The sequence below is a fragment of the Sander lucioperca genome, chromosome 8, assembly GCF_008315115.2.
Source record: "Sander lucioperca isolate FBNREF2018 chromosome 8, SLUC_FBN_1.2, whole genome shotgun sequence".
NCBI lineage: Eukaryota > Metazoa > Chordata > Actinopteri > Perciformes > Percidae > Sander > Sander lucioperca.
The window spans coordinates 28839793-28858728 of NC_050180.1; the positions used below are offsets into that span (position 1 = coordinate 28839793).

Below are 18936 nucleotides of genomic sequence, written 5' to 3' on the forward strand. Positions count from 1 at the left end.
TCTTCTTTGATGATGAAACCCAGCTGGACAGGATTGTGAAATACCTGTCAAACTTCCTCGACAGCTGTGACACACTCTCTGATAAAGTGTGCACCATGGTGTCTTCTGACAGGATCAAATACATCCTAAATGTGTTGATCCACAGCAGTTCCACATTATATTCATGAAGACATTTTTTTCTATGACTTAAAGTGGCTATATGTAACTTTCAGTTTGTGTTAATTCTAGCGGCCACTTTGGATAAAAGTGGTAGTATTTTCACCACACCTGCTGTCGTAAAGGTCTTTTCTTTACGGTGCTGTATTGCCCACTGTAGATTACCAAGTTTGCGTTACCGTGTTTACACAAGTACAGGGGAAGACCTGCTCATGGATATAATAAATGACATGGAGAGAGTGAGTTAATTCTTGTCCAGTTTTGACAAGTTTAGGTATTGTGGTTTTGGATGTGGACTTGGTCCAATGTGGTCTACATATGCAAAAAACAGTAAAATCTCCCTTTATGGCATTTTCACAAATAGAATAAAGCTTTCACAAATCCCAAACTGTGTTTTTAAGACTCCTTAGCCTCTCTGGGATAATGTAGTCCAGATTTGACAAGTCTAGGTGGATCTAGACCTAGTCTAATGTGGTTTATATGTGAAAAAAAACTTATTGTGTTCTCATAAAGACAATAAAGCTTTCACAAATCTAAAAGTGTGTTTTAGACATAATTATAAATTTACCTTAATGACTAACACTCATTCAATACAGTAAGAGGTTAAAAAAACAGTTTTAAGTTCCCCTTAACTGCCAAATCAGAAGCTGCGAATCGGATGCCAACTTCAGCGTCGTGGCTGCACTAGCGTCACCAGAAGGGAGAGATGAGGAGGAGAGGGAAAGCAAAAGACAAGCAGGGAGACAGAGGCCAAAAAGAGATGTTGAATAGATTATTTGCTATATTAGAGATTGCCATTCAAAAAATAAATGCATTAAATTAACTAGTTTGTCTGTGTCTTTTAAGTTTTTGGGTGTGTATATAATATAAACAGTTTTTCAATGTTTATTTTTCCATCAAATTATGACCTGGACACAGGAAACTTCTGAGTAATTATATTCAGATGCTACCTGTTTTAATAACTAGTTAGGTATACAAGCTCTAAAAAGACATTAATGAAACGTGTATCTTTATTATAACATTTATTCAAACATTACTATATACTGTACACAAGTATATTCAACACGAAGCGGCGATCAGACTCAGCTCCCGATGATGGTGTTGCTTCCGGACTGCAGACAGAAGGAGAAAGATTAGGTTAGTCCAGTAGTTATCCAACCTGTCCTGGTAAGATTAGAATTGTATCACAAGTATATTTAAGCATACTGAAACATGAAGGTACTTCATGTAACTGTGTAGTGGTGTAGTTTCTTCATCATGGTCTTAACTGACAACTGTTGACCATTTAACACACTTACACCTACCTTTACTGTGTTAGTGGGTGTTTATCAATGGAGGTATTATGACTTTTCATATGTTGGTTGTAGCCTTGTAGCTTGTGTGTTTACAGTACTATTTACCCTTTCTCACTTGCAGTTTAATGCATATCATACTGCCTGTGGTAGCTCATTAGCTGGTAGCGTTTACCTTGTAGTTGCTGATCATATTTTGCACTGCATTTGTCTGAAAGCTAGAAGCTACTGGACAATGAGCTAATGTTGCATACATGCAGTAAACTACAAGCTAATGTAAACGGTTAGCTACTGCAATTCTCCTTACCGGTAAGTTATGACTACTGTACAAACATGAACTCCCACGAGTTTTTAATTTATTGACATGGGATAAATAAGACAAAATGACTATTGCTTACATTAAAACCTATCGGTGTCGGTAACGTTACCTACCTTTGCACGTTGCGAGCAAAGTTCCTGACAGAATATTCTCCTCCTGCAAGCAGACTGACGCCGATTCACCAACAGCACAGTTCATAGTTCCACATCCATTTCGTCCAGTGTTTTGAAATGAGAAACGGCTGTGATACGACAGTGAGGCACTTTTATTTTTTCACCTCTCCTTCCTGTCAAAAGACAGACAGTGCGTCTGTCCAATCAGGAGGGTCCGTCCTCTACTAGATAGGCCCTACCTTTTCCGGTAGAAGTTAATGCCGTTGTGTTTTGTGATTTGTTGAAGTGTTTTCATATTTGCTGTCGTGTTTTCATATTTGCTGTCGTGTTTTCCTATTTGCCGTCGTGTTTTCCTATTTGCCGTCGTGTTTTCCTATTTGCTGTCGTGTTTTCTTATTTGCCGTTTTGTTTTCATATTTGCTGTTGTGTTTTCATTTTTTCTGTTGTGTTTTCCTATTTGCCGTTGTGTTTTATGATTTGTTGTTGCGTTTCTCTAATTGCTGTGGTGATTTGCACTTCAGGGCCACCGTATCTTGACCATCTATAGTCATAAACAGCAAAAGAAGCTAATTTGACAATGTTTTTATTATACTAATAGCAGCCTGAAATGGGGTTTATTTTAACCTTTTACCGCACCTATCCCGAACCTGAAGAAATTAAAAATAGCTTTACTTTTGAAGTAGACAAAACAAAGCAAATTAACTTAAAATAAATAAATAAATAAATAAACTACAGAAAAAAATCCAAAAATTTGACTGAGCATCAACTGCCAGTTTTGGAAAGTTGGGGCTTTGCATTTGGCAGTTGGTGGCCGTCGACTGGTACCTGCAGATCACCATCTTCCACTGCTCTCTCTTTTGGAAAGAGGCAGAGGACTTGCCTTTGGATACAATTGGCTATCACCAAAACTGCTATAAAAACTTTACAGGGAAAACAGATCGTTTACAAGTGTTAAAGGCTTCTACATTTGGTGAATCATCATCATTGAAAAAGGACTCTCTGCGCCATGTCAAATCTCTGTCAATTCAATCTGAAGGAGCTCCAAGAAGGTATTCCTTCTTGTTTCCCAATCAGCGCATTTTCTGTGACAATGCAAAATCCAAGTTCAAGGGCAAAACTGAAGAGCTTACAAAGTTTCAGAGTTGGAAACACAAGGAATCAGCCTGTAAAGTTATTGAACCTAGGGCACAGGAATTAAAGAAAGAGGCTCTTTATCGCAAGGTGCAGGGAAAGGACCTTTTTGCAATGGAAGATAAGTATCATCCATCATGCAGAAACAACTTCAACACAGAGTACCAAACCCATGAGCGTTGAAGGGAGAGGGCAGAAAAGGCAGCAGACAACATTGACAGCCTGCAGGCCCAGAAGATAGCAGCACATAACAAGTCGTATTGTGTGGTAAAGGATTACATTCTTAGGAATGTGATTGAATGCAAAGAGGTTGTCCAGCTAAGATCCATGTGCAACTTGTACATGAAGACATTGGAAAATCGAGGTTTTCCTAATCCTGAATACCGCAGTGAGAAATTGGCAAGACGGTTACAAGGAGACAAAGACATCTGTCATGAACTCACATTCTCCAAGGTGCAACACCGTGGGTGTATTGAGTCGAACCTCATATACAGATCTAGCATTACTGTAGATGAAGCAGTTGGATGTGCGGTCCAAGGAGAAGCTTACCCCCTTGGTCTCCTCACAACCGCTCACAACCCGAACCTCCTATGGTGCCATTTTGATGCTAATAAGCCATCACCTCCCGTTAGCATTCCATTGACTGCCATTCATTTTGACGTCACTTTGACAGCGAATAACTTTACATCTGAAGTGTTTAAAGACTTTATTTGTCCATTGTTTATTTCTAAAGAAACACGACAATGTATAAAAGGCTCAATTACCTTGTATCTCACGTTATGGCTCCGTAGCAGACGTTTTTGTAAAAATAGGCTAACGATTGTGTCATAACCACGCAACTCACTGTCGCATGGTAGAGGATTTACTGTATAGTACAGGAGATGCTCGCAGGCAGTTTCAACTTACATTAGCTGTTTAAGTTTAATTACTAATGTTAACTGGAATTTTAGTTAGCAATAATTAGCCTGTGTCCATGTTATCTCCTTACATATACCTACGCTCTTCGTCTCTGCAAGATTGGGAATGATTGAGATTTCTCTTGGTACAGCTACCAGAAGACGTTGCTCACATCACATTTACGTCGTCTCTCTCAGTTGGAGGCTGCGCAGTAACGCTTGGCGCTCACCGGAAAAGTGCTTCTAATGGCCTTCTATGTTTACTGGTCTCCGTCCAGAGCAACGGATCTGTTGGTCCATTATATATATGTCAATGTTAATATTACAGTCTATGGTTAGAGCAAAGAATTTCTAATATGGGAAGAAGTTCCACTCTCTCGTTACTTCCGGCTTCTGAACTGGTTGCAGTTCCACTGTCACTGCCCGATGTGAGTCGAGTGCAGATGTGAGTCGCGCATGCGTCACTTTGCGACAAGTAGCCTACAAGATGCTAACGGCTTTTTGAGCTAACGCACAGTCTATGAGCTAATGTTAGCAATCAAACAATCATAGATAGCTAAAACATTTTTGAAATGACTGCTGCTGCTGGCTACAAGTTAGCAATCAAACACAATAAAGGCTGTCACTTAATAGCGTTTTGAGCTAACGTTAGCAACCAAACCGTCATAGATAGCTACAACGTTTTTGAAATGATTACCATCTTCTGTTATTGTATGTAAAGAGAAACGTTTATTATTTTATAGATTTCACAAATTTCAGTATGACACGTTATGCCGTAAACAGTTTAAATCTGAGCATGCGCGACTCACATCTGCACTTGACTCACATCGGGCAGTGACACCACTAGAGTTCCATATAGGGGGCGCTCACAGGCCAGTGCAGAATGAATGGGACTCTATGGAGCTATACCCCTCAAAATCCTCTTTTCTCAGGATATAATTTTTTGTCTAGTAATTTGAATGTTGCATTTGAAAGGGGAGTGTCGGTACACGATCCGTTCTGCCTGCACGATCCGTTCTGCACATGCGCAAAATGTTCGTGCATGCGCGGTTGTACGAGGATTTACGACACTGCACGATCTGTTCCACGCTTCCGGTCGACAGCCAAGCTAACGTTAGTTTAGCTAACAGCTAATTCGGCTAACTGCTAGCTGAGACAGCATGTAATAACTTTAAAAGACCCTCAAAATAAAACTTGAAAATAAACGTTGACATATATAACAGCTGTTACGTCAGTTCTTTACTTGTGCTCATTTAAAATACAATCACTCAATACTTGTCTTTATTGTTATTACTGTGAAGTCTTAATTTAGCTGTAGCCTGCTTTTCCCATTATGTTTGAGTTAACGTTATTTTAGACAGAATCTAGCTGTCTGCTAGCGGTTAGCCGAATTAGCTGTTAGCTAAACTAACGTTAGCTTCCCGGTGGAGGCTAGCCATAGGCTAGCGTGGAACAGATCGTGCAGGTCGTATCCTCGGTAAAACAGTATTATCTTGCGCATGTGCAGAACGGATCGTGCAGGCAGAACGGATCGTGTACCGACAGGGAGGCTAAGAAAATACACACTGCTGGGTGTTAGATTTTTTTAAAGTGGCTTTTTTGTTCTAAAAAGCCTTTTAGAATGTCAAAACGTTTTGTCCTGCGTTTTTTTTGTGTCGTTACTACGTGCGTGTAACGTAAAAAAACGTTACCATACCCCGCCTCCTTTTAGCCCTAACATCTGTTCCCGTGGCAACAGACAACAAACATTTCCACATTTTGAACGGATGTCGCGAAGCTGTCAAGTTTATTAGTAAGCTAGCGACATTTAGATATAACAAAACATTTAGCTCGTATTATTAGTCTTTGGAGCTTGTTAACAATCAACTAGAAACGTTAGCGTTTAGATAGCTAAAACGTTAATTCATTCTCATTTGCCCTGGACACCAATAACCGAGGACCATGGTAAGAAGCTAACGTTAACGTTATTAGGGTTAAAATAAGTAGCAATGCCACTCTTCATAACTTGTATGCTATAACGTTAGTTGCTAAATCCTAGTTTTCAAAGGACTCTCAATTTAAGAGACCTTTGTAATTAAATGGGAACGGAGCTATGTATTCACACATAATATGGTAACGTTAATGTTACTCCCTGTAGAGACTGGCATCCAGCTCCACGAGTTCAAGGAGCAGCTCGGACACCCGCCGGTACCGCATGCGAGCCCCAACCTCTCAGGTGGATGAAACCCTGTTTGGGAGCCCAAAACCGGTGAGTGAGGCGCGTTACATGTTGTAACCGACCCTAGACAATGAAACTGCTAGCTAGCTACGTATTTCACATTTCTAATGACAGCACTAGCTAATTTTCCTGGCCTCATAGCATCAGTTTATGGCTATGGTGTAACTTTTAGCTATGTATTGCACGGGTGGTACAGGAGCATCATAGAACTCATCTTCCTCTGCTGTTCTACATGCTAACGTTACTTCACCATGCTCCCTGTCACCAACAGGAACAAACCCCTCAAAATCACACACAGCGCCTCTAAAATCATTGGTCTCCCAACTAGCAACCTCCCACCCCTTTATTGACATTGCCATCACACGCAAGGCACTCAACATAGCAGGGGACCCCATCCTCCCCCTGAACTCATACTTCACTCTACCCCCATCCGGCTGCAAATACAGACTTTTGATCCGTCAAAAAGCACGCTACAGCAAGAATTTCGTGCCCTGTGCTGTTACTGTCCTCAGCAAACTGAAACAATAATACTCAATGTTCTATCTATCTATCTATCTATCTATATTTGAGATGTTGCTAACAAACTCTGTCCAGATATCATCACAGTTAGACAAACGTGGAAACTCAGCCTCCAAGGCCAAGAATCCGTCCCAAAAGAACCAAGGAGAGACTCTTGTTCAAATCGTTACCAAGGACCTCATTCGCAATCTCAGGTAGGCTACACTCATTGATAACCTCCAAAAATGGCCTGTCAGTTTGACTGTGGTTATGAAAAGCATAATTCACATTTTAATAGATGGAAATTTAAGTAGCTAAATTGAATTTCCAAATAATTTAAAAGTGGGTGCTATGCTAAGCAAGTAATGAATACTAACTTTATAATCAAACCCTATAATTCAGAGCTATTGTATATCATATGTACAGATTAAAATAAATAAATGTCACAATATTGTAAAGGTGCTTACATTTCAGTGATTATGCAGTACTGAAACACTCAAAGCACATATAACAAACCACCACTTGTCATTATGCCAGGATCCCATTTAAGGATCCTTCAGGAGAGTCCATTATTCTACCATCAGCTGAGTTTGAGCGGATCGCCTCAACGTCCCGGGTTGTCACCAAGGAGGAGAGGGAGGCCCTGAGGGAGGCTTATCACAGAAAGAAAGAAGAGGAAATTGTAGGAAGCGTGAAAAACTTCAACCAAAATGATCCATTAACTTGGAGATTTACAATAAGACAATACTCCCTTAACTCTTTTTCAAATGTACCTCTCATCCAGAAAGCTGCAGAGGAAAGAAAGCGTCAAATCTATGAGGCAGACTTGTCCCGTAAGGAGAACCAGGCACTGACAGAGCTGGAGCGCGAGGCCCGGGACCGTGCTCAGCGCTTAGTGGAGCGGGCCAACGCCTTAAGGATGGAGCAAGAGGATGAGATCAAAAAGCTCAACAACGTAGGAAGCAGCTGTAGACATGTTGACCATGAAAGTTTAAAAATGTGCCTGAAAGTGAACCCGTCAAAGATGGGCAGTACTGCTGATTTTTTGTATTTGTGTGTGTGTGTGTGTGTGTTATCCCCTCAGTTGATTATGGGTGCTCAGTGTCAAGCCACTCGTGACACCCAGATCCAGGAGAAGAAACAGATCCAGGCAGAGTTGACAGAGGAGGAGAAGCGTCTGGATGCCATGATGGAAGTGGAGCGCCGCAAGGCCTTGGAGACTGTGGAGCAGATTGATGAGCTGCGCAAACAGCAGAGGATCAGGTAACACACAAAATCATTTATCGATTCATTTGCACATAAATAAAGTTGTAAAAATAATAAATTCTTATACTACACTGTAGAGATTAAAAAAACACATCCTTCTAAAGAGATCCATTTTCTAACCAGTAAAGGCAAAGGGCTTTAGTGTAGTTATCACGTGTGTGATGTGCCCGTGTTATATTTAAGGGGAATGCAGAAAATCTACGACCAGATCCGGCAACATTTGGAGGAGAAGCAAGTGCAAGAAGTGATGAAAGAGCTGGAGAGACAGCAGATACGAGAGAACCAAGAGAAAATGAACTTGGAAGACCTGAAGGTGCAGACACAGACCATGCAGAGAAAACACTGAACACAAGCACTAGACATGAACATTTACAGAGTCACATACAGGGGGATAGGCAACCACATGTACAGTACACTTGCATTGGAGTTTGTTTCTTCTCTGATTGGTTGTCTTCTTCCAGGCCCTAGAGAAGAAGAGGGATGAGCAGCAGCGTCTGCTGGAAGAGATCAAGTGTATCAATAGCGAGACTTTGCGGGCCAAGGAGCAGCGGAGAGAGGAGGAGAAACTGGCTGACATGAGAGATTTGGAATACATACGAAAGAAAATGGTCAGAAAATACAATTAGACAAACAGCAACAAGAGACAGTTTATACCCATAAAGTTCAGTTACATAACTGACTCTCAACATATCTTTGATTTATTCTGTCGTTAAAATATTATTTTTCTTCATGACCTCCGCAGGAGCGAGAGGCAGAATATGAAGCAGAGCAGAGACGAATCAAGAAAGAGAAGGAGTTGGAGATTGCCAGGCTGAGGGCCCGTCAAGAAAAAGAAAAAGACTACAAGGCAGAGCAGGTCAGGAATAAAACTACCAGCTGACCACCACCACGAAGGTGGTACCTGCTGAATTTAATATAACTTTAATAACTGTTAATATCACATTTTAAAGGCACTACAGTACCTTCCGTAGAAATTCATGGGAATTTTGTGTGTCTGTGCATTTGGAAGGATGAGCTCCGTGCCCGGAGGAACCAAGAAATCGCAGACAGAGAATGGAGGAGAAAACAGAAAGAGCTTGGTGAAAAGAAAGCGAAGGAGGAAGCGATGCTGAGGGCGGCTCGCTTGGAGCAGGTTCACGGCAAAGAGCACTTCCTGTCGATTGAGGCAGGCCGGGAGAAGGCAGAGTTTGAGAGACTGCTGAAGTAAGAAAGTTGATTCTAATATTTTTTACTTTTTTTTCCCACATCAAATCACGTTACCTTAAGATTCTGAGTAAAAGTAGAATACCACTTACAACCTAGTGTAGGATGGTTCAACTACAAATGCAAGTTCAAGTACAAATGCACCTAGTATTAAGGCTTTAATATTTGTTTCCATTTATTCATACTCATTTTATACATTCAGCTATACCATTTTATTAAAATTAGTTTTCACTGCCACTTTTACCTTTCTCCACGCAGGGTGCAACAGGAAGCAATCATCAAACAGAAGGAGGAGGAGGAGAGGCAGCGTCAGAAAGCACACCGTCACGCAGAGGTAATCCGAAATCAGGTGAAGGAGCGTGAACTCTCAGCCGTAGCTAAGCGCAGAGAGATCTTCAAGGAGGCCGATCGGTTGATCGAGGATGCCCGGCAGAGGCGTGTGCGCCTCGATGAAATCAAAGAGAAGAAGCTGAAGGAGCTCAAGTAAGTACAGGCGGGTTAATGGGCCTCTCTTGTGGCTGATATTTTTGACAAGACTGTCTTTAACTAAATAAATCTGACGTGTTTGTTAACGTGCAGGGCTACAGGGCTCTCTGAACAGTACTGCAGTGAAGTGGAAAGGAAGGCCCGGGCCTGTGCACTCTAATTCACTCACAACTGGATTCAAATGGTGCGAAGGCATCACATTTTCTGTGGTCTCATTTAAGCAGAAAGAACACGTTTCAAGTACTAATGTAATTTGAACATATATAAGAATGTACCAATAAAGGTTTCTACTGCACTTTAATTGCTTTTGACCATTGGTATGTACTGTACACATTTTAGTAGTTGGTGTTTTAGGATGGCTTCTTTTTGAGGCATTACTACTTCCTCTCACACAGACTGACTCCACAGGAGACTGGGTACAATTTTTAGTTTTTATTTAGGCTAGTATTTCCCTTTCAGTTGAGTCATATTCGTCCACTTATCATTGACAGATCCCCTTTATTATTAATATGCATGACAACAGAAAGGAATTCAACTTATGTTAGGGTTAGGATGACACTTTACACACACAGCTTAAAGCATGTAGGGAAGTTAAGTACATCAAGGTAAATACAGGCTCTTATTTCAGACAATTCTTGACAAAGAATTGGATGTACTGAGACCTAATTTCTTCATCATAACCATCTAAACACACAACCTACAGGAGTGTTCATGGATCTAACCAAACTGTCATTAGAACACCAAAGTTTCCACCAGCCTGTCTTCTTCTGCCTCCTTGTTTGTTCTTGCTGCTAAGCATTAAAAGGAGGAAACAGGACAGGAGAGTGGGTGGAGGACAGATGGGTGGGGTATCCATCTACAAGTTTTCAATTCTTCATGTTCACATCCGTACACGCAAAAAAAAGTAATGGTGACCGAGGGAAACACTACAACACCTGGCATACTCGGGCCTCAGCACAAGGAGGGTTCCGAGTAAATACACACACACACACACACGGTACTGTTAAGGGGTAAGGGCCCTGGGGTTTGGTAGCAGTGGTCCCGTTCTTGCACATACACAGATACAGTCTCACACAAGCACTGTACACGGCACAAGAGGTCACCTAAATACATGGAGCCAATGAAGGAGAGCTAACATCTAAGAGGGTGGATTGGATAGCCCAGTACAGGCTGAGAGGGGGTTAAAATTCTTATTAAGACCATCAGGTCACACTCGCACTCGCACGCACACGCACACGCACACACCCTCATCCACGCAGTGACATACGTCTGTATGCATTTAAAACTCCATAAAGCTACACGCCTGTGCAGAATATACTATCATTACTTAGTGTTGCTAGCTATAGCCATTTAAATGGCAATATATGTTCAAATATTATATGTAACCTTTTTTCCTCAGAATATACAACGATGAAATGCATTATACAGACAAACGAGACAATGTAAGCTGTTCACATGTTCAGTACATCAAAAGTAAGAGCTTCTCTACGTTAATTTCTTCACGAGTGCAAAATCCAATGCTCCTCCACCTACTTCAAAGGTTCGTTGCTGAGCTTTAGCAAGTCCACTTCTGCAAAAACCATAAACCAATAAAAAAAAACATGACAATAACAAACACAAAAACAAATATTCTAAATAAGTAGTCATAAATATGGAATGTGAAAAAAACAAACATGTGGTCCAATTTCTTTCCAAACAATACAAATAAAAAGTCCTTCAATGCAGTTAAATGTTTTCTCTTGTAACGGGACAACATAATAAAAAAGTAGTACTCAAAACGAGAGTGGGCTGTTGCTTGCTTGTGGCCCCTGTTGTGAGTAGAAGACCATGGGAAGCTGGTGAGGAACACAAAGAGAGAAGGACAGATGGAGGGAAGGTGTTGGGTCAAGTTGTGGTGGTGGTGGGGGGGGGGGTTGTTGGTTGTTCACATGCTATAACCGAAGCTGGGCTGTGGGGGTTGGCCGTAACCTGGTGCTGCTGTGTAACCGTAGCCATAGGGCTGCTGAGGAGGCACGGCCACGTTGGGCCCTGCTGTGAGCATGAGCTGGGGTGTGCCTGCAACAGAAACATTAGTAGTGAAGAGCATGGCCGTAGTCATATTGTTCAAAAAATATTTCCTGTTACCTTAACAGCAACACAATTATTATCTGCGAGTGGTCTTTTTTTTTTTTTTTTTTACCGTAAACAATGGGTTGAGACTCAGTAGCTTGCTCCTCCTGTTTCCTCAGGGACTCGGAGGCTTCGAGTTTGTCCACCTGTGGAAAATACAACAGTGGCGGTGTCAGACTTCAGTTGCACTGTGGCCCGACGGGGCTCTTGAAGAGCAAGGGCTGTGTGGCCGAGTTTGTAAAAACTGACCTCTGGGTTATTTCACTGGCTGACGGATGGGACCATTCCTGACTGGCGAAGACGAATATAGTCCAGATTTAAATAAAAACAGGCTGCAGGAGGCAGGCCTTGCTAATGGGTTGGGGGGCCCTCTATAAGAGCAAAATGAGTAACTACAACTAGAGAGCTAGTGGCAACTATCAGGCTTGGCTACAGCACTATCAGATAGAAATCCACTTCTTTGTGGAAAGTATTAGGGGGGGAAGACAAAGACAAACATCTACTGGGCAATAATGGTCCCACCATTCAGCCACCCAAATCATCTACTCTAACATGTTGGAGTATGTAGAGAACCGACCCCTCACCAGTACAAATAGACTTACTAAGACCAACATTTCTGTTTTTCACCTGTTAGCTCGTGTCCATCTCTCTCTGCACATTTTTTGTGTTAGGCTGCATTCACATACAGTCTGGCGGTCGTAAGGTGTTCCGGCGAAAATGCAACTCTTCCCAATCATTTTGAATGGGGCTAGCGCGTTTAGGCTGCGGCGGCCGCAGGAGGGAGCTGGAAAAAACGCAGCGGCCTGCAGTGAAAAGTTGAGACAGATTCAACTTTTGGAGGAAAGCAGCCCGTCATCCTGAAGGGGACAATCATGTAACCGGCGGCCAGACTTGGCAGTCCGTTTTGAGGCGGTGTGAGAGTCCCATACAGTAAACATCACTGTCTCTACCGTCTGTTTTCTTTTTCTCATTGAAATAAAGCTGCCTTCAAGTGCATTTGGAAATGTCGAGATCTATGAACGATCTGACGGACAACAATATGTGTGAAATATAAAGTCTACTTGTGCTACATTGGATGGGACAAATAACACAATATGACATCACACAAATGGGCCATTTAAGTGACACTCCCACTGCCGCACAACCCTGTGGTTTGAACGCATCCTTAAAGTTGGTGGACAGAGGACATACCTTGATTAGCCTTTGGTAGCCATCAGGATTTGGCATTTCTGTCAGTAATACCTGTAATACATTTTAAAGCTATGAGCCTAATATAGGTTAAGACCTGATTCTGAAAGACTTAGCTCTGAAGATGCCTTGGTACTAATAAAATAGTTATTAAGGAAAACTTGAGGCTGAAACATGCTTCATGTGCCTGTGTGTATGCTACGTTGTCTGTAGACTTGTGTGTGCCATCCACAAACATTAATGAACACTTCACTCTCATCCTTGGAAATTCATGGATCTGGTAAAGCACTCAAAGAAATGCTTTGAACTCTTTTATAACCTTTTATAGTCCATGTTTGGGTTATAGGAATAAACACAAACTGATATCAAGTGTATTTATTTGAAAATGCACTGAATTACACACATTTACCAAGTATCTACAGTATATGTTAATGATTAATGTTAAATATAGGGCTGCAGCTAACAATTATGTTATTAATGAATGGATAATTCCTATGGTCTAAAGAATGTCATAAAATAGTGAAAAAAGCCCATCACAATTTCCTATAGTCCGAGGTGATGTCATCAAAAGACTTGTTTTGTCCGACCAACAGTCCAAAACCTAAATATATTCAATTTATTATCACATAAGAAAAATAACATGATCAATTAATTAACAAAATAGCATTCGTTTTATGTATTTATATAATATATATAATAATATATTTATATTATATAATAATTAGTTGACTCATTGCTTTGCAGTGGAAACTATCAGAAACACTTGCAGGTAAGAATAAACATTTGTTGTCCCATTTGCCTATTCTATGATTACCAATTGCCACTATTTGGAAAGAAATAATCACCAACAATTTATGGAGTACTCTCGGTGTGTTAGCAAGTTTAAAAATGTTAAGAGGCATGCTCCCGGGCCATACACATGGCCCAATTAAGTCATTGCCTGCATACAAACAGCTACAAGAAGCATGTAGCAGCGTTGAGAATCAACTTGCTAAAACTGCCTGGTTTGTCTTTGGTGCTTTAGTATTTGCTAAGCAGCTCAGATGCAGACAATGATGGGGGGGAAAAAAGAGCTAAAAACAATTCAAAGAGTTAAGCAGCCAGCAAAAAGCTTCAGATATTACCCTCAGTTATGACAGTGTGCAGCTTAAATACTAAATAAATCAGTTAAGGACAATGCAACAGGATAGCTTTCCTCTTACAGTGGTTTTGGGTTCAGTTCTCTACATACTATCTGGTTTATTACGACTACAGTCAGTCAATCTAGTTAAGCAGGCTGTTTTGAGAAAAGACAGGCTCTTGTTTCGTTTCAGAAGAGAAGGGTTGACAGACATGCTGAAGCGGCAGTTGAGTTATTTTCTTCTTGAAGAGTGCATGAGAGAGAAAGACAGAGAAGCAGAAAGTGGAGGGAGTGTGAAAGAGGGTGGAGGGGATGGATCTGTACAGCCAGTTCAAGGTTTCCAGAAGCAGGCACAGCCAACAACGATGTCTATTAGCCTGGCCTGAGTGCTGCTGATGCTACCAATGGAGGGGGGTAGTGCATGCTTGTCGCTCTACATGTACACATTTTTTACCCCCAAAGAACACACCCAAACAGATTATTTGCTCTCATAAACTCAAGCTGTTTGTTGCTTAAAGAGACCACACTTTACAGTAGCAAAGAATACTCAAGAGACCTATACTGTAGAAAAATACCCCTCTCAAATACTTGTCCTAATGTTAATGGTTTTTATCGTCTGTGTTCTTTTATGGCATTGAGATGAATTCAGTACAAACAAACATGGAGAAAAATAATAGAAAGGCTCTGTAAGAATGGTCACTTAAAATGAAAATAATGGCACTCACTGGCTCTTTTATTACTGAAATTAGGTCTTACACTTAGCTGTGCTCTATGCTACTACACCACTGTCCAAATACAGTTATAAATATGCACTCACCTCTCTCAACATAAAGATGTAACCAAGAATTATTAAAGTGATATGTCTTAAAAATCCCTTTACAATGTCTACAAAAACATACTATTCCTGAAAGGGTCCTGAACCAAGTCAGTATGATGGAGAGCAGCAGATGGCAGCTGAGTGGTGTTACAAGACAGATCAAAATTAGCATTAATCTACAAGTTTGGTGAGAAAAGGACCTGACCACAGCAGGTGAGTTTGCTATCCAGAGTGGCGCTCTTCACCCATGCCTAAGGAGAGCTGATGGGCATGCAGGCTTAAGTAGATGGCTCAGTGTGTTTGAGGAGAAAGGCTGTGATGGGGCACAGACAATCATCACTGGAGCTGGCTGTTCCCCCTCGGCGCTGTGGGGCTTTATAGCATCTTTCAGCTCATTGTTTCGGTTTTCTGGCCCGTAACTTATCGTTTTTGTTTACGCTCACTGCTCTCATAGTGTCGTTGGCAGCTGTTTTGAGCAAACAAGCTCTAGTTCGCCATACCAACTTAAAATGTCTGGGTTGTGTTTACAGTGTCTTTCCTGCTGACAAAAAAACTGTTGCAGGTTGCTTGGAACAAGAACAATTAGCAATGGCCTCATCAGCAAAACTTCAGTGTTTAACTGCTGTTAGCAAAGTACAAGTATATTGTGTCTGTAACTGTAATCCTGCAAATTAGAAGTATATAAATATAGATCCTGCTTTAGTTAGGATCAAAGCTAATGGTTACTGTATTGACATGCCTGACCAAGTCTGGCGACCTGACAGCAAAATGTCACCACTTTAACAAAAACAAATGTTTACAGTGATCTCTGTTACATTTCTCAGTAGGTGAATATTATCAGTATTATTAATAATTAGATGTAATGTCAAGTAAGGAATAGAATTGTCACATCTTAAACCGGTCTAATTAAATAATGGTTTAATGGTTAATCCAGAGCCATCACTGACGATGGCAAACCTAGCAAAGGGACCCTGAGGGATGGGTGTGAAGAGCCCCGCTCTGGAGTCTCGTGGGTTGGTAGGTGGTCTAGTGGAGATGTGGAGTTTACAATCAGAAGCAGCGGAGTGACATGGGGGGAGAGGGGTCATGCGGTTTCTGCTAATTTCACTCCTCCAAACTACAGGCTACAGGGTACGGGAGAGGGGTCAAAAAGAATGATTAGAAAATGGATTCGACTTTCACCTTTTCCTTTATCGCATCAACCTGGAAAGGAAATTCAGAGAGGCAACTTAAAGAGGAAAAAAAACAAATGGAAGTCTCCCAAAATAGAAATTGAGAGAGAGAGAGAAGAGCAAACACAGGGCTGGTCACTTAAAGAAAACACAAAAATCCTGAGAGACAGATGCGGGTAATAACACCACTTTTGATACAAATGCAGACTTGAGATCTCTCCGATACTGTGAATTTCCCCTCGTTGCTTACAACATTGTAAATAATAAAATACATGTGGGCCTACAGTAAGTTTGAACACAAAATGTACTATGTAGAGTGTTTAATATATAATGCAAATACTTAGGAAAATGATTTATTGTCACTATACAAATGTTTCCTTGTTTTTATCCATTTCAAGTAACCAACTGGTGGGGTTTTCCACAACAAGCACCAAAAAGAAGTCAACCACAAGAAAACTCACTAAAATATGTTTGTGTAGTCAACAGCTTATATGACAAACTGAAGTATTTTGATTCAGTAAAATCCACCAAATTGGCATTTCAAGTTAGGCAAATAAATGCAAGAGTATTTTTTTTTTTTACAAATGCTTCACTCGGGTCCGCTGTCTGTTATGAAAGCAATAGGTGGGTTGTTTTGTATGCCATGTAACAGAGACAAATGGCAGGACGAGCAACACAGCAGTTATGAATCGCCTCTGGAACACATTTGTATGGAAAAGTAGCTTAAATGGATGGAAACCAAAATGAAAAGGAGAACAACAGTGATGACACATAACTGATAGAAGCATAGAAAGATGAGCATGAATGGAGTAAGGAATAGGCAGTACTGGGGGAGGTTTATCTTCGATACTGTCTGGGGAAAACTGTGCGACACTGCCTATAGTTGAATAGTATTTGCAAACATTTTATTTTTAGAAGCTGCTGGTGATTTTTTAGGTGTCAGTTGGGTTGAAACCGATCAGGGAAAAAGTATTTAAAGATTCAATTGAATATTTTGTTTCTTTCCGTGGTACACCCATCTGAACAGGTCTGACATTTCCTCAAGACATGTGGGTCTCACAGATAGGCACAGGTTTGCAAATACTAGTTCACAAGTATTAGCAACACCTGACAGCAGGAGAAAAAACCCATAGTCAATATCCTGCCCATCTACCTTGTTATTACCTTCGTTCACTGTAGTTACCTTAGAATTGCAAAAGGTATCTATAGATTGATGCAAAATATATTTTTCTCTCTTAAGAAACCTTCTCACAAAGCCATCTAACTTGTCCTGATACACCACACACACTGGTTACCTCTGGCCGACCCACCTTAGAGAGATACTCCCTCATGACCTGGATGAAGTATGGCATGGAGAAGTCCATGATGTTGTGTCGCCAGGCGGTCTCCAGCACCACGTCGGGCCGCAGCAGGTCGTAGCAGGTGAATAGGCAGGCTGCAAAACATTCCTTCTTGTCCTCATTCAGGAACCAAGCCAGGAGCTCCTCTGCCAGCTCGATGTCTTTGGACTCTGATGCGTACTGCATGGCATCCTGCAGAGCGGAAAACACAATTACAGTTCAATAAATTGACTTGGGGCAAGTGACCACATCTGCCATTTTACATTTCAGCACAGTCAGTTGGTTTCGAGGTTGAAATGTAATGCTGGGATTTATACTACTTGGAAGAACTGCAGTATATATGGAAAGTTATTGTTATTTGTTTTATTAGCCATCCACCTTGTAGAGCTTGTCCTTCTTGCAGAGCTCCACACTCTGTTTCCAGCGGTTGTTGCCCTTGAAAAGGTAGGCTGCGATCCTCCTAAACTCAATCAACTCATGCTTCTCCAGGCCCTGGGCCAGTGTGATGTTGTCAAAGTTGTCATAGGCATCGATGGAAGCACGCAATGCCTAGATAAGTGAGAGAGGAGATAATAACATACAACTGAAAATCCAATTTTTTTTCTCCCTTCAACCAACATAAAACATCTAAAACATAGATTATCATACTAGTCCTTATGATACACAATGCACAATATCAAAATATCATACCGCATAGTCTTCCTCAATGATGAAGAGGTTGTTGAGGGCCTCATTTACTGACTTGTTGTTATGATTCTGGACAGACCTTAGGTAAGGTTTAACCAGAGGCAGCTGTTTCACCTAAACAAAGAATCAGGAAAAATAAATTATCAATGTCCATTTTCATGTAATCTCGTATTTAAAAATTCTTTTTGTATCACATATAATTCTCTACCAAAAACCTACCTAAACTACTTCAATCAGGAACAGTCACTCATAACTTTGTTTTGATCCACAACAGCATTTTTTTTTTTTTTATATTTTGTGAATGCATACAACCTAACACTTTTGAGAATTGTTTACAGAAAGCAATAATGGCCCAGGACCTTGCTGAAGAAGTTGACAGCGCGCGAGTGGTCCAGTCTTGGAGAGAGGACGATGAGCAGGTCGTTCAGCAACAATGGTTTGAACTCCAGATAAAACTGGACGGCCTTGTAGTACAACTCCACATTGGCCACCTACGATGAAAAAACACACATATACTCAAATTGAAAATACACAAATAATGTCTACCACAGTTAAAGCTCAGTACTGTGCTTTGGCACTGTTGTTAATAATATAACTTGTTACCAGAATGAATACTAGCATCACTAATCAAGTAAATGTTATTTTTTTTACCTTGGTGACAATGTCCTTGAACTGGCCCTCCTTCCAGGCATTAGATGGGTGGTTCATCATAGTGATGATGGCGTTGTCGTATTCCTCGTACTTGTCGTAGAGGAACACCAGCTCCCCCCACAGGTGGGCCTGCTCTGCTGCCCTGAGAACCTGATAAACACACCCAGGTTAGTTCATGAACTTATATTTAAATTGGTAAACAGATCAGGAACTAGAGAGAGACTAGTAAGACTGGATCAAATCAGTTACCATAAAGTCTAACTAAAACTGTTAA

General features: G+C 41.0%; 2 protein-coding genes across 8 annotated transcripts in view; one reads left to right on the plus strand and one right to left on the minus strand.

The window, feature by feature from the left end:
- Nucleotides 1-5601: 5601 nt before the first annotated feature.
- cfap45 (cilia and flagella associated protein 45) lies at nt 5602-9879 on the plus strand. Its single transcript, XM_031290862.2, has 12 exons — nt 5602-5851; nt 6045-6155; nt 6720-6838; nt 7161-7305; nt 7408-7578; nt 7708-7886; nt 8073-8202; nt 8351-8497; nt 8632-8745; nt 8899-9092; nt 9351-9575; nt 9672-9879. The coding sequence occupies exons 1-12, from the start codon at nt 5849-5851 to the stop codon at nt 9736-9738; spliced, it is 1605 nt and encodes a 534-aa protein (XP_031146722.1). The 5' UTR covers nt 5602-5848; the 3' UTR covers nt 9739-9879.
- A 116-nt stretch (nt 9880-9995) lies between these two features.
- The window catches only part of LOC116043862 (clathrin heavy chain 1), a 35352-nt gene continuing 26411 nt past the window's right edge, over nt 9996-18936 (minus strand). For 2 of the 7 annotated variants that reach the window (XM_031290857.2, XM_031290856.2), the window contains 8 exons: nt 18663-18812; nt 18371-18502; nt 18015-18125; nt 17703-17873; nt 17295-17516; nt 15995-16015; nt 11758-11833; nt 9996-11633 (listed from right to left, as the gene is read on the minus strand). In XM_031290857.2, coding sequence (XP_031146717.1) covers nt 11503-11633; nt 11758-11833; nt 15995-16015; nt 17295-17516; nt 17703-17873; nt 18015-18125; nt 18371-18502; nt 18663-18812 — 1014 coding nt within the window. In that variant the 3' untranslated portion in view covers nt 9996-11502. Of the gene's footprint in view, nt 11634-11757; nt 11834-13884; nt 14238-15994; nt 16041-17294; nt 17517-17702; nt 17874-18014; nt 18126-18370; nt 18503-18662; nt 18813-18936 lie in introns of those variants that run through there. The other 5 variants (XM_031290859.2, XM_031290858.2, XM_036004540.1 and 2 more) reach the window with 4 other exon arrangements.